Source organism: Paroedura picta, chromosome 6 (assembly GCF_049243985.1).
Source record: "Paroedura picta isolate Pp20150507F chromosome 6, Ppicta_v3.0, whole genome shotgun sequence".
Taxonomy (NCBI): Eukaryota; Metazoa; Chordata; class Lepidosauria; order Squamata; family Gekkonidae; genus Paroedura; species Paroedura picta.
This window is the reverse complement of record NC_135374.1, coordinates 7,977,985-7,991,214: the sequence shown is the minus strand read 5'-3', so window position 1 is coordinate 7,991,214 and position 13,230 is coordinate 7,977,985. Positions and strand designations below refer to the sequence as shown.

At 49.9% G+C, this 13,230-nt stretch overlaps 1 protein-coding gene across 1 annotated transcript in view; it reads left to right on the top strand.

Annotated features, from left to right (window-relative positions):
- The window catches only part of PRCP (prolylcarboxypeptidase), a 49,811-nt gene that overhangs the window by 28,774 nt on the left and 7,807 nt on the right, over positions 1–13,230 (top strand). Inside the window, exons 4-6 of the mRNA XM_077341361.1 lie at positions 4,612–4,793; positions 6,587–6,744; positions 9,119–9,291. Coding sequence (XP_077197476.1) covers positions 4,612–4,793; positions 6,587–6,744; positions 9,119–9,291 — 513 coding nt within the window. The remainder of the gene's footprint in view (positions 1–4,611; positions 4,794–6,586; positions 6,745–9,118; positions 9,292–13,230) is intronic.

Here is a 13,230-nt window from a genome sequence, read left to right as displayed (position 1 = left end):
TTCCGTAGAGTTTAGATGCGATATTTAGTAAACTAATGGGGCGGTAGTTTTGTGGGTCGGTCTTGTTGCCTTTTTTGTGGATAGGAACCACTATGCTCATCTTCCAGCCATTGGGGAAAATGCCTGATTCATTTATCTGGGTGAAGACCCTAGCTAAGACTGGGGCCCACCAGTTAGGGAACGCTTTAAATAAATCAGGTGGAATCAGATCTTCTCCAGGTGATTTATTGGAAGCTAGGGATGTAATAAGGCCTCTGACTTCAGCCTCTGTGACTGGGGGCCAAGCTGGTAAACTTAGAGAGTCAATGGAAATAGCCTGGGTGTTTGGTTCTGTATATGGTGGGGGAGGTGGCCAGGCTCCAAAGGTTTTCGAGAAGTGTGTAAACCAAGTGTTTCCAGATATTTGGGCTTCAACCTGTTGGGGTGATTTTGCAAGCCCGAAAGAAACAAGGTTCCAGAATTGAGACTCATTTTTCTCCTTTACTGCCAGATTTAGTTTGTTCCACATATGTTTAGCATAGTCAGCTTTCTTACTTTTGAGGAGACTCTTATATTGGGATCTTAATCTGATGAGCTCTAACATTCTGTTATCCTCTCTACTGCGACGGCTCAGCCTCATACATTTGACTAGCTTTTTCCTGAGGGTTTTGCATTCTTGGTCAAACCAGCCACTATTGGGGCAGGATAACAGCTTTAGAGGTTTATTGTTGATAAGCAGAGGTTTGATCAAGCTAATAATTTTGTCATAGTGTCCTATGGCGTCATGGCCAGGCTGTAAAAGGGCTGAATGCAGGGATTTAAGGTCATCACTCGTCAGAGCTTGAGCTATGTTGTTTTGTACCTGCTCTGACCATTTCAGCCTCCTATTGCCTGGAAATGTACCTTCAGCGAGTTCAGGAATTGGAGGTAAAAGAATGTTGCTATTATATTTAAGTAAGAGCTGTAGAGGGCAGTGATCACTTAAAGGAGAGTTACCTACTTCAAAAAAGACCACCTCTGTTAGTAAAGCAGGTGAAACTGCTATATAATCTATGGTGCTAGCATGACAGGAAGATAAAAATGTGAAGGAACCACCAGACTTATCAAACTTAGAGCCATGTAAGACATAAAGATTAAACAAGGATAGCAACTCCAATAATTTTAGACCAGGCTTATTAATTGTAGGGTCTTGTGAGACTCGTTCTAAAAGACATGTGTGCTCCGCGATTTGAGAGTTGACATCTGCCCTAGAGTCAGAGTGACCAGGGCCAATTCTGGCATTAAAATCACCACACATAATTATTTGGGCATTAGGAAACTGAGAAGAAAGGGTTTCCAGTGTGTGGGAAAGTTGGTCCCAAAGTTTCCCTTTATCCTGTGACAGTGAGAGTTTTGGAGGGACATATACATTGATGCACAGGAGGTTGCCGAAATGTGGTCCCTTAATCAGTAATGCTTGGATGTAATTTGGGCAGCTGCTTTCCAGGGTCTGAACCTCTGCTATTAAGTCAACCGCTACAAGGACGGCCAGACCGCCACTGCCCCGGCCCTTACAATGGACTTTGATTGCCGGTGTGGCAAATGGCTGAAAACCCTGTAGAGCTACAGAGCTTACATCTTGGACCCAGGTTTCCTGTAAGAAAAGAATATCGTAACCACTTAAAAATTTTGAGAATTCAGGATCATAGAATTTGTTCTGCCATCCCCCCAAGTTCCAAGATAGTATCTTTAACAGTCAGTCTGAGTTTGAAATTTTATCTAATTCTCCCCTTGAATCTGAGAAGACACATCCATTTTTGGAGGGGAGTCCATGAGTAGAGGAGGACTGTTTCCGTGCAGATGGGCCGTTTTTCACAGGTTCGCACTCCATTGGCTGGAAGATTGAAATTTCATCTCTGGAGCTCTGTATCTTATCAGGGAGTAACTTGGGCGAAGGGAAAACAGCTGGAGTGCTTGGTGATGTGGATGTTTGGTTGCAGTTTGTTGGTGGGGATAGGTTTTGAACTGCTGAGACTTCGTGAATTTTCAAAAGTTCCAACCTGAGACATTCTAGTCTGTTTGTGATGGCTAGACGTTCTGATGTTGGGAGGGTCGAAAAGGAGTTGATAAGGCCCTCTTCAAAGGAGTTTTCAAGGTGAAGATCTCCGAAACTTGAGAGTAGGCAGTCTGGTTGGCCAGGCCGTCTAGAAGGGTCCTGTTGTAATGTGTTATTTGATGTTTCCTCAGGAAGCTTTTCTGCTGGTATAGTGGTTTTCTGGCGAGGAGGATTTGAAAACAAAGCAGTTGTTACAGTATTAGTGAAGACTCGAATGGGGAAAACTCCTTTAGGACCCAGGATAGATTTCTGTCTTAGGAGTAGAGAAGGTATCCTTGGACTATTGAAGGTGAGCATAATTCTCTGTGCCTGATTTGCATAGTTAAGGAATTCTGTTGAGATTAGGTCTATAGGGAAGTGCCTCTCTATGATTAGGGTTCTCAGATGTTTGATAGCCAGGTGCTTAGAATTCCAAGGGGGGACCCACCCCTTGTACCGGCAGATAACCAGGCAGACTTTACATGGTTGTAAAATCAGGTGTTGGAGTTTTCTTTTGTCTTCTGACTGCCTTGTGTAAGGATTCTCACAGGTCCTTGTGGTTGAACCAGAAGGATAATAAGATGGCTGAGGGAGAGGCCCATTAGAGTCTAATTTGGACTCCCTCAGGGTGACTAGCCTTGAAACTGTCTGGGTAAGTTTTTCGAGTAGATAGCAGTTCCTTTTCAACGCGCAGAAAATACTCTCCACTGTTCTTGCAGTCAGCTCCAAGAGTTCTCCTGCAAGGTTTTCTGTGCCTCCTTTACTGTCAGCTTCTAGGAGTGAATTGTTTGGATTTAAGTTTAGGTTTTCTTCAGTTTCTGCCAGAGGAGTAAAACGGTTCTTGGTGGGAATGCTAAATGTTGAGGCATTGCTGGTCACAAAGTAATCCCCTATTCTCGTCTGTTTTTGGGCTGGCAAGTTTAAATCCTCTTCACACCTGCGTTTTACTCCCATTCCCATATGATGAGTGGCAGCAGAGATACTTGGACAATTAGTTAAAGGAACAGGTAAGCAGACAAGCAGAAAATTGCTCCAAGCTGAAAACAATTTTTTGTAACTTTGTAGTTCTGTAAAACAGTGGTTATTGAAGAAAAAAAATTCTCCCCTTTTATACTAAAGCTGCCTATTGGAGAGCTTGAAGTTAGGCTGCGATTTATGGCCCTCTGCTAAGGAGGCACTCCTTGATAAGCGCTGCTCTTCCGTGGTTGGTATAATTAACAAAATAAGATTGAGGAATGCCTTCAGTTCAGAGTAGCACAAGATAGCACAAGATAGCACACAGCCACAGACCTTCAGGAAACTTCAATTAGCAGAGTAAAATAACAGAATAAAATATAACTTGCGGAGCGGGATAGCCGGTGTTTCTATCTGGACGCCATCTTGCCGAGCAATCGATCCAGTTTTGGAGTCAAATTAAAGGTCTTGGCATCTAAAGCAGGGAGCCCCAACCTTTTTGAGACTGTGGGCTCTTTGAAATTCTGGCACAAAATGGCAGCCACAGGGGTCCAGCCGGCCACAAAACAGCTGCCACAGAAGGCAGAGCCAGCAAAATTATGAGGGATGAACTCCAATAGTAAACCATCCACATTTCAAGCAGTAGATCTTTTTAAAAAGATGCTTTTTATAATGAACATATCGTTCAAGAACATTTTCCCGTGCACGTCTTCGGTCACACAGCAAAGATCGTTATTTTATAGCGGCTGCTGCTTCCAAAGCAAATTCTGAAAAAATCTGGGCAGCCTGTCGGAAACCCTGCTGGGCAAAAGCCCTGCCCACTTTTTCAAAACGCCGCTGGGCACCCTGTTCGGGACCCCTGATCTGAAGGACTCCCAGGGTCTTTCAGGTACTCTCGAGCCACAGATGGCCAAAGCACCACCTTACACATGAGAAAATGAGCACTCTGGAGGTGTCAGGGCAAGCTGGGATACAGCGGTGCTGCGAATGTCTGCCACGACAAAGGCACTTTTGTTGGTAGTTCAGCCACACAGGAGAATGGTACAAATTCGCCATGAAAACTGCTATAGAGTTCTGCTCATAGGCAAGCTGTGGCTCCCTTTGGGCCCAAATCCTTGCTGTGCCATAAACATCCGGAAGAAGTTCCTGACAGTCAGAGCGGTTTCTCAGTGGAACAGGTTTCCTCGGGAGGTGGTGGTTTCTCCATCTTTAGAGATTTTTAAGCAGAGGCTGGAGAGCCATCTGACGGAGAGGCTGATTCTGTGAAGGCTCAAGGGAGTGGCAGGTGACAGTAGATGAGCGATAGGGTTGTGAGTGTCCTGCATAGTGCAGGGGTCTCTTCCAACTCTATGACGTCCCTTCCAACTCTATGATTCTATGAAAAGTACATGGCCATGTGGGTGGAGCTTGCAGAGAAGCGGCCTGTGGCTCCTAGGGGGCCATTGGATCTGTTACAAAGTGAGTTGTGTCACATCCTTCACTGACTCCCCACACCGTGACTGTCTCTCCCTTTCCCCTCAACCAGCATGAGGGATGATGCTTTGGAGCGTGACAGACTTCAGGTCCTTGTCCTTTGACTCAACCGCTCTCCTGTCTTATTTCAGGACGCCAGATACTTGAACTACCTGACGTCGGAGCAAGCTCTGGCGGACTTCGCGGTCCTCGTGCAGCATCTGAAGAAGATTATCCCTGGAGCCCAGGACACCCCTGTCGTGGCCATTGGGGGGTCCTACGGAGGGATGCTCGCTGCCTGGTTTCGAATGAAGTACCCCCACATGGTAGCTGGGTGAGTGTTGCAAATGAGGTCCAACACTGACATAGAACTCTTGAGGTTTCTCGGGAAGAACAGGACATGCATAACTGTGTGCTGGAGGAAGGGACATGGCTCAGTGGAAGAGCCTCTGATTAGCACACGGAAGGTCCCAGGTTCAATCCCCAGCATCCCCAGTTAAGAAGAAGAGTTGGTTTTTATGCTCTGCATTTCACTATCCGAAGGAGTTTCAAAACAGCTTACACTCAGCCTTCCTTTCCTCTCCCCCAACAGACACCCTGTGAGGGAGGTGGGGCTGAGAGAGCTCTGACAGAACTGCAAAGCAGCTCTAACTGGATTATGACTAGCCCAAGATCACCCAACTGATTGCATATGGAGAGGAAAGGACACGCAGTAATGGGTTTAAACTACAAGTACAACAATATAGGCTAGATATCAGGAAAAAGATTTTCACAGTCAGAGTAGTTCAGCAGTGGAATAGGCTGCCTAAGGAGGTGGTGAGCTCCCCCTCACTGGCAGTCTTCAAGCAAAGGTTGGATACACACTTTTCTTGGATTCTTTAGGATGCTTAGGGCTGATCCTGCGTTGAGCAGGGGGTTGGGCTAGATGGCCTGTATGGCCCCTTCCAACTCTATGATTCTATGGAAGAGTAGGGAGTTAAACCCGGTTTTTGAGATTAGACTCCACCACTCTTAACCACTAAACCAAGCTAACTCTCTTGAGCCCAATGGTAGGTGATGCGAAAGACCTCTCTTCAACTATCTGAATGCTTGTCATTTCGAAGAGGGCAGGGAGCGGTTCCTGTTGGCTGCAGAGGAGAGGACCTGCAGTAATGTATTTAAACTACATATAGAACAGGACAAGTTAGATATCAGGAGAAAAAATTCAAAGTCAGAGTAGTTGAACAGAGGAATGGGCTGCCTGAGGTGGTGAGGTTCCCCTCACTGGTGATCTTCAAGTAGCAGGTGGATGCTTGAGGTTAATCCTGCATTGAGCATGGGGTGGGACTAGATGGCCTTTATGGCCCCTTCCCACTCTAGGATTCTAGGAGTCTAGTTCAGCCGTGGAATGGGCTGCCTAAGGAGGTGGGGGGCTCCCCCTCCCTGCCAGTCTTCAAGCAAAGGTTGGATACACACTTTTCTTGGATGCTTAGGGCTGATCCTGCGTTGAGCAGGGGGTTGGGCTAGATGGCCTTTGGGGCCCCTTCCCACTCTAGGATTCTAGGAGTCTAGTTCAGCAGTGGAATAGGCTGCCTAAGGAGGTGGGGAGCTCCCTCTCACTGGCGGTCTTCAAGCAGCGGCTGGACAGATCCTTATCCTGGATGCTTGAGGTTGACCCTGCACTGAGCTTGTTGTTGGACTAGGTGGTCTGTCTGGCCCCTTCCCACTCTGTGATTCAATGACCAACAGGCCGACCCACTTGAAACACATAGGGCAGTGGTCACCAACCTGCGGGCCGCGGCCCGGTGCCAGGCCGCGAAGGCCATGGCGCCGGGCCGCGGCTCCCTCTCCCCGCCCCCCCCCCCGCAGTAAAAAACTTCCCAGGCTGCAAGCTTGCGGCTCGGGAAGCTTCTTACTGCGGGAGGGCGGGGAGAAGGAATCGGGGCCGGGCCGCGCCGATGTGCGGGTGCGGCTCGCGGGCGCGGCCCGATGCGGGGGCGTGGCCCGTGTGCGGGCCGCGGGCCGCACCCCAATGCCCTGCCGGTCCCCAACCTCAGAAAGGTTGGGGACCACTGACATAGGGTGTTTTCTCCAGAGGCGCTTGAGGAGGCCTGCTTGGGAACTTGCCTCTCTTGCTTCCATCCACAGTGCTCTCGCCGCCTCGGCCCCCATCTGGCAGTTTGAGGACTTGGTTCCCTGCGGCACCTTTTACAACATAGTGACTCAGGACTTCCAGAAGAGCGGCGACTGCTGTGCGGAAAGCATCCGGAACTCCTGGGCGGCCATCAACCGCCTGGCTTCCACAGGTAGGCAGCGAGCGGGAGGAGGAACGCTCTGCCGGAATGCACACCTTGTTTCTTGAAGTGGGGGTCCTCAACCCCCGGTCCGTGGCCCGGTACCGGGCCGTGAAGGCCATAGTATCGGGCCGTCAGCGACCGCACCTGCCTACCCCCCCTGCAGTGAGAGGGGGGAAAAGAGGCAGGTGCGGCCGCCGGCATGCCAGTGACGCAAACGCACGTGCGTGTTTGCGCCCCCTCCTGGCGAAAACGCGCACATCTGGCAGCTCTGCGCATGCATGTTAGTGCCACCTAGTGGCGAAAACATGCATGTGCGGCAACTGCACGTGCGCGTTTATGTGCAGCTGCGGTGGCCAGGCCGCCGGCTCTCTCTACTAGAAGGTTGGGGACCGCTATCTTGAAGTATTTATGCCGGGAAAAGGCTTGAGGAGCACAAGGCGAAAAGCATCAGTGAAAAGCCCCTTTATCATATTAACAGATCTTGGTGCTAAGCCAGATGAATCCAGAGGGAATCAACCACAGGCAAGCGTGTCTCCTTTAAGCACCGATGGAAAGCTATAACGAGGTTCCGGTGAGCCCTGGTTTCGAAAGGATTTTTTTCTCGGCAGCAAGACCTGCAGTACTGGGCTTAGCCTACATGTAGAGCAATACTGGTTAGATATAAGGAATACAATTTTCACAGCCAGAGTGGCTCAGTGGTTGAATCGGCTACATAAGGAGGTGGTGAGCATCTCCTCCGTGGAGGTCTTCAAGCAGTGACGGGACAGATACTTCTCATGGATGCTTTAGGCTGATCCTAGATTAAGCAAGAGGTTGAACTAGAATCAGGAATGGCGAACTGTGGCTCTCCAGATGTCCATGGACCACAATTCCCATGAGCCCCATTAGTTTGGCCACCACTGGAGTAAATGGTCTGTCTGGCCCCTTCCAACTCTATGATTCTAGGAGCTCGGGAACACTCTTGATTTTATCAGCATCCCCCCCCCCCCCTCCATGCCCAGAAATTCGCCTGGCACACAGTAGGACTCTCTCTGAGCTTCCTCTGCCACCGAGGAGCATTCTGGATTCGTTCTTCAGCTCCGCCGGCAACATACAGTTCGCCTTGCCTTGTTATGTAAGGAAAATTCCTGAGCAGAATGTGGTCGGAGGGAGGAGCACCAAGAACCGTGGGACGTTTCCTCTGAGCCGAGAGCGGGGAACGCCAACGCCCACTGCTCCGGTTTCATAAACTAGTCCTTGTTGCCAGAAAGCGGATTAGCATGCAGCCTAACAAAGTGGTTTGCCAGATTCAAGGACCAGGATGGGATTATTTGGTTCTTGCACCGGCCAGGACCAAGGTCTATGGGACCCCACTGCTAATCTGCCTTCACTCTGAGGAAACGCCATTGACAATGACACTTTGATTGTGGTTTTCTAACCAGTTCCCAATCCTATCTAACCATCCGAAAATCTGGTCTGCAATCCTCTAGTTTACCCATCAGAACCTTGCCAAGAACCTTTCCTGAAACCATGTCCCCTCTCGACTTCGTCTTCTGCAGGTTGAATATCCCCAGCTCCCTCAGGGCTTGGTCCTCATAGGGCTTTCCTCATAGATCTTGACCCCCAGGCCCTGATCCTCCTTGTCACTCTCCTCCGCACCCTCTCTATTGTGTCCACGTCCTTCAGAACTGCACACAGGACTCCAGGTGGGGTCTGCCCAGGGGGAATCCAGCTCAGATTCTCCAATCCAATAGGAGAAGGAGAAGGAGAGAAGAAGAGAAGAAGAATTGTTTTTTATATGCTGCTTTTCTCTACCTGAAGGAGTCTCAAAGTGGCTTCCAATCACCTTCCCTTTCCTCTCCCCACAACAGACACCCTGTGAGGCAGGTGAGGCTGAGAGAGCCCTGATATTCCTGCTCAGTCAGAACAGTTTTATTAGTGCCGTGGGGAGCCCAAGGTCACCCAGCTGGTTGCATGTCGGGGAGCGCAGATTAGAAGTCCGCACTCCTAACCACTACACCAAGCTGGCTTTCAAGTAGGTGTGTCTGTCTTCAAGCTGCGGCTGGACACATCCTTTTCCCTGAGGCTTGAGGCTGATCCTGCCTTGAGCAGGAGGTTGGGCTAGATGGCCTGTCTGGCCCCTTCCAACTCCATGGTGGCTCGATTACCAGGGAAGGTCTGCAGTTATGCTTACATGTGAAATGCCCTGGATTCCCCTCCTTTGGCCAAGACCCTCTGCCCACACCCTTGAAGAGCCACTACCAGTTGGGATGGGTACCTGGCTGGGCCCTCTGACCCTGTGGGAGGCAACGTCATGCTCTGCAGGGCACTCACAGCCACAACCTTCCCAGAGCCCATCCCGTGCAGCGTTTCTCAGCGTTTCTCTCTGTTCTCTCTCCTCCAGCGGAAGGCCTGCGGTGGCTCTCTTGCGCATTCCGGCTGTGCAGCCCCTTGAAAACCGCGGCAGACGTGGCCACCTTCAAAGCCTGGCTGAGCGAAACGTGGGTGAACTTGGCAATGGTGGACTACCCGTACAAGGCCAATTTCTTGCAGCCTCTCCCCGCTTGGCCGATTCAGGTAATTGGGCGAAGGGTGTGAGACGGGTGCTGTCTCTTTCCCCTTCTCTGCTAGAGGCTGCTATGTCCTAGGAACTGCATGGGGTGGCCGAGCTGTCAAGGTTCGGCAGGGCCTGCGTCCTGCGTTGAGCAGGGGGTTGGACTAGATGGCCTGCATAGCCCCTTCCAACTCTATGATTCTATGATCCTGCGTTGAGCAGGGGGTTGGACTAGATGGCCTGTATGGCCCCTTCCAACTCTATGATTCTATGATCCTGCGTTGAGCAGGGGGTTGGACTAGATGGCCTGTATGGCCCCTTCCAACTCTATGATTCTATGATCCTGCGTTGAGCAGGGGGTTGGACTAGATGGCCTATATGGCCCCTTCCAACTCTATGATTCTATGATTCTATGATTCTATGATTCTAGGGCCTGCAATGCCTACTGTTGAGGCCAGGGCCTCCCTCTCTTTTCCTCTTCCCCTAGCTCCATCTCCCCTCTCCCCTTTGTAGCCTCCTCTTCATCAAGATTACTGAAACATTACTAAGAGGGGCTTTGATAACCATCTTCAAGTATTTAAAAGGCTGCCATGTGGAGGAGGGAGCAGAATTGTTCTCTCTTGCCCCAGAGGGACAGACCAGGACCAATGGGATGAAATTAATTCAAAAGAAATTCTATCTGAACACCCGGAAGAAGTTCCTGACAGTGAGAGCGGTTCCTCAGTGGAACAGGCTTCCTCGGGAGGTGGTGGGTTCTCCATCTTTGGAGATTTTTAAACAGACGCTGGAGAGCCATCTGACGGAGAGGCTGATTCTGTGAAGGCTCAAGGGGGTGGCAGGTGACAGTGGATGAGCGATAGGCATGTGAGTGTCCTGCATAGTGCAGCGGGTTGATGACCCAGGAGGTGCCTTTCAACTCTATGATTCTAAATTCTGTCTAAACATCCGGAAGATGTTCCTGACAGTTAGAGTGGTTCCTCAGTGGAACAGGCTTCCTCAGGAGGTGCTGAGTTCTCCTTCAGAAATTTTCAAGCAGAGCCTGGATAGTCATCTAACAGAATTGCTGATTTGATGAACTCAGGCAGATTGTGGGTGGCTGGTCAGAAGAGACAGTGTCAGGGCTTGGCTCTTGAGTCTGTCAAGAGAACGCTAGAGGGTGTCACCCCAAGGGTCAGACATGACTTGGTGCTTGCACAGGGGATACCTTTATCTTTACCGTTTGAGAATTATGAAGGAATGGAGGCTTTTGTTGAAAGGGGGAAAGAGAGGGTTTCCAGTCTGGAGAAGTGCAGAATTCGATTTCCATTTTGATTTTGGGTGCTTTAGATTTTCCCTCTGCAACATGCCTGATTGATCCCCACAATATCTAGGAGTGGATATAAGCCTCGATATTTGAAAAGCCGCCATCAGTAAGTGTGTAGATTTTGAGAAGCATGTATACCAGATGGGTGATACACTTCTGGGTCTCAGTGTACGTGAACGAGATCCTGGGATACTTGTGGACTGTAAGCTAAATATGAGCAGACTTGTGATGCGGCGGTAAAGAAAGCAAATGCAGTCTTGGGCTGTATCAACAGAGGCGTCACATCCAAATCACAAGATGTCATCATCCCGCTGTATACCGCATTGGTCAGACCCCACTTGGAGTCCTGGTTCCTTTGGGAAACATCTTTGGAGCAAGTTTGGCTGTTAGCAAGTGGAGTTAAGGCGGGACAAAGCCTGAGAGAAGTCTGTTCCTCTGAACAGGACTTAAGTCTGCGTGCGGGAAAAGTCGGATCTTGCCCGGGGCGGATGGATGAGCGTGGCTAGATTTTTTTTTCACAGGGAAAGTTGAATTACGGTTTAAATTCCGTTTCCTGCCTTGGCAGGTGCCTGGCGTGGGAGCAGCTTTGGCATTCCAATTTGGCGGCAGTGATAATTTTCGCAAGCCAGAAAAGCTGATTTCTTTTCAGGAGGCGTCTTTCTCCTTCCTCTCCCTTGGGCCGCGGGGGGGGGCTCCTTGCCTGTGCTGACCCACCACTTCCTTTTGTAAGGCCTGCGGTAGTCCTGAGCGCGCATGTGTCACCGAGGCCGTTTGGTGGGCTGCTTCGGTTCAGCGGTGCGCGAACCTGAGACGGCTTCCTTCTCTTTGCCTTATTGCTCTGCTCTGAATGCATATCACTCTGGGTGGCATCCACCGTGGCATTAGCTGACTCTTTTCTACTCCCCCCCGCTTTTGAAACTGAGCCGGCTTCAGTAACAAAGCTAATGTGATTATCCAAGCTGTGGCGGAGAGGTGCATGGAGAGCTTAAGGGGGAGGACTCCGCTCAAACCGCTGAATGTAGCTGGTTAATCCGCTCCACTGTGAGTGGAGGAGAACCTGTGGGAAGTGGGGTTTTCTGTGCCTTGTAACCCCCTTCCTGGGCTGCTGCTTACCGAAGAGAAAAACCCGGGTTTTTGTACCCTGCTGTTCACTACCCAAAGAAATCACAAAGTGGCTTCCAGTCTCCTTCCCTTCCCCTCCCCAAAACAGGCACCCTGTGCGATAGGTGGGGCTAGGCGAGCTCTTAGAGAACTGTCGAGAGAAAGAAGGAGGGAAGTTGTTTTTCTTAATCCCCCAAAGGGATCTCTGAGCAGCTTACGATCATCTTCCTCTCCCCACAAGCAAGCACCTTGAGAGGGAGATGGGGCTGGGAGAGCTCTGAGAGAACTGTGAGCGGCCCAAGGTCACCCAGCTGGCTGCACGTGGACGAGAGGGGAATCAAACCCGGCTCTCCAGATCAGAGGCCACTGCTCTTAACCGTGCTGGATCCTAACCACCGCATCACGCTGGCTCTCAGGAGTAGCACAGCTTTGAAAGTCACTCTTCCAGTTCCGAGTGGCCCTCCTGTGGCAGCAAAAGAGCTCTTGGGAGTCCTCAGAAGCAGCTCTGAGGGTTGGGAAGGCCCGAGATTCATCTCAATAAGTCTTCCGGCGGGTGCCAAGCAAGGCTCAATTCAGGAGTAATTGGTTTGCCCCAAGTAGTAGGTGTGAAACACACCCAGCGGTTAGTTGGGCAAAGCGTCAAACCTAAGAGCAGGATGAGATAATTCAGAAGAGATAATGGAGACGCGACAGGAAATAGCAGTCCTGTGGCTGGAGGAATTAAGATCCAGGTGGATTTATTTATTCATTATTATTTACATTTATATCCCGCTGCTCCCAGTAAACTGGCTCGCGGCGGCTAACAATTCATCTCTCACATCAAAATCACAAGATGTCATAGTCCCATTGTATACGGCACTGGTCAGACCACACCTGGAGTACTGTGTGCAGTTCTGGAGGCCTCAATTCAAGAAGGACGTAGATAAAATTGAAAGGGTACAGAGGAGAGCGACGAAGATGATCTGGGGCCAAGGGACCAAGCCCTATGAAGATAGGTTGAGGGACTTGGGAATGTTCAGCCTGGAGAAAAGGAGGTTGAGAGGGGACATGATAGCCCTCTTTAAGTATTTGAAAGGTTGTCACTTGGAGGAGGGCAGGATGCTGTTTCTGTTGGCTGCAGAGGAGAGGACACGCAGTAATGGGTTTAAACTTCAAGTACAACGATATAGGCTAGATATCAGGAAAAAAAATTTCACAGTCAGAGTAGTTCAGCAGTGGAATAGGCTGCCTAAGGAGGTGGTGAGCTCCCCCTCACTGGCAGTCTTCAAGCAAAGTTTGGATACACACTTTTCTTGGATGCTTTAGGATGCTTTGGGCTGATCCTGCGTAGAGCAGGGGGTTGGACTAGATGGCCCGTATGGCCCCTTCCAACTCTATGATTCTATGAAAATACAGTAAAAAACAATCCTTAAAAACCCCAAAGAAACTTTACAGTTTAACCAAAACCAGTGAAATAGCGATGCACTACATTAAAAACCTTTCTCCAAACTTGAGTGCCAGTCAGGTTGTAGCCAACCTATGGCAATCCCAGCCAGGGGCTTTCAGGGCATGTGAGAAG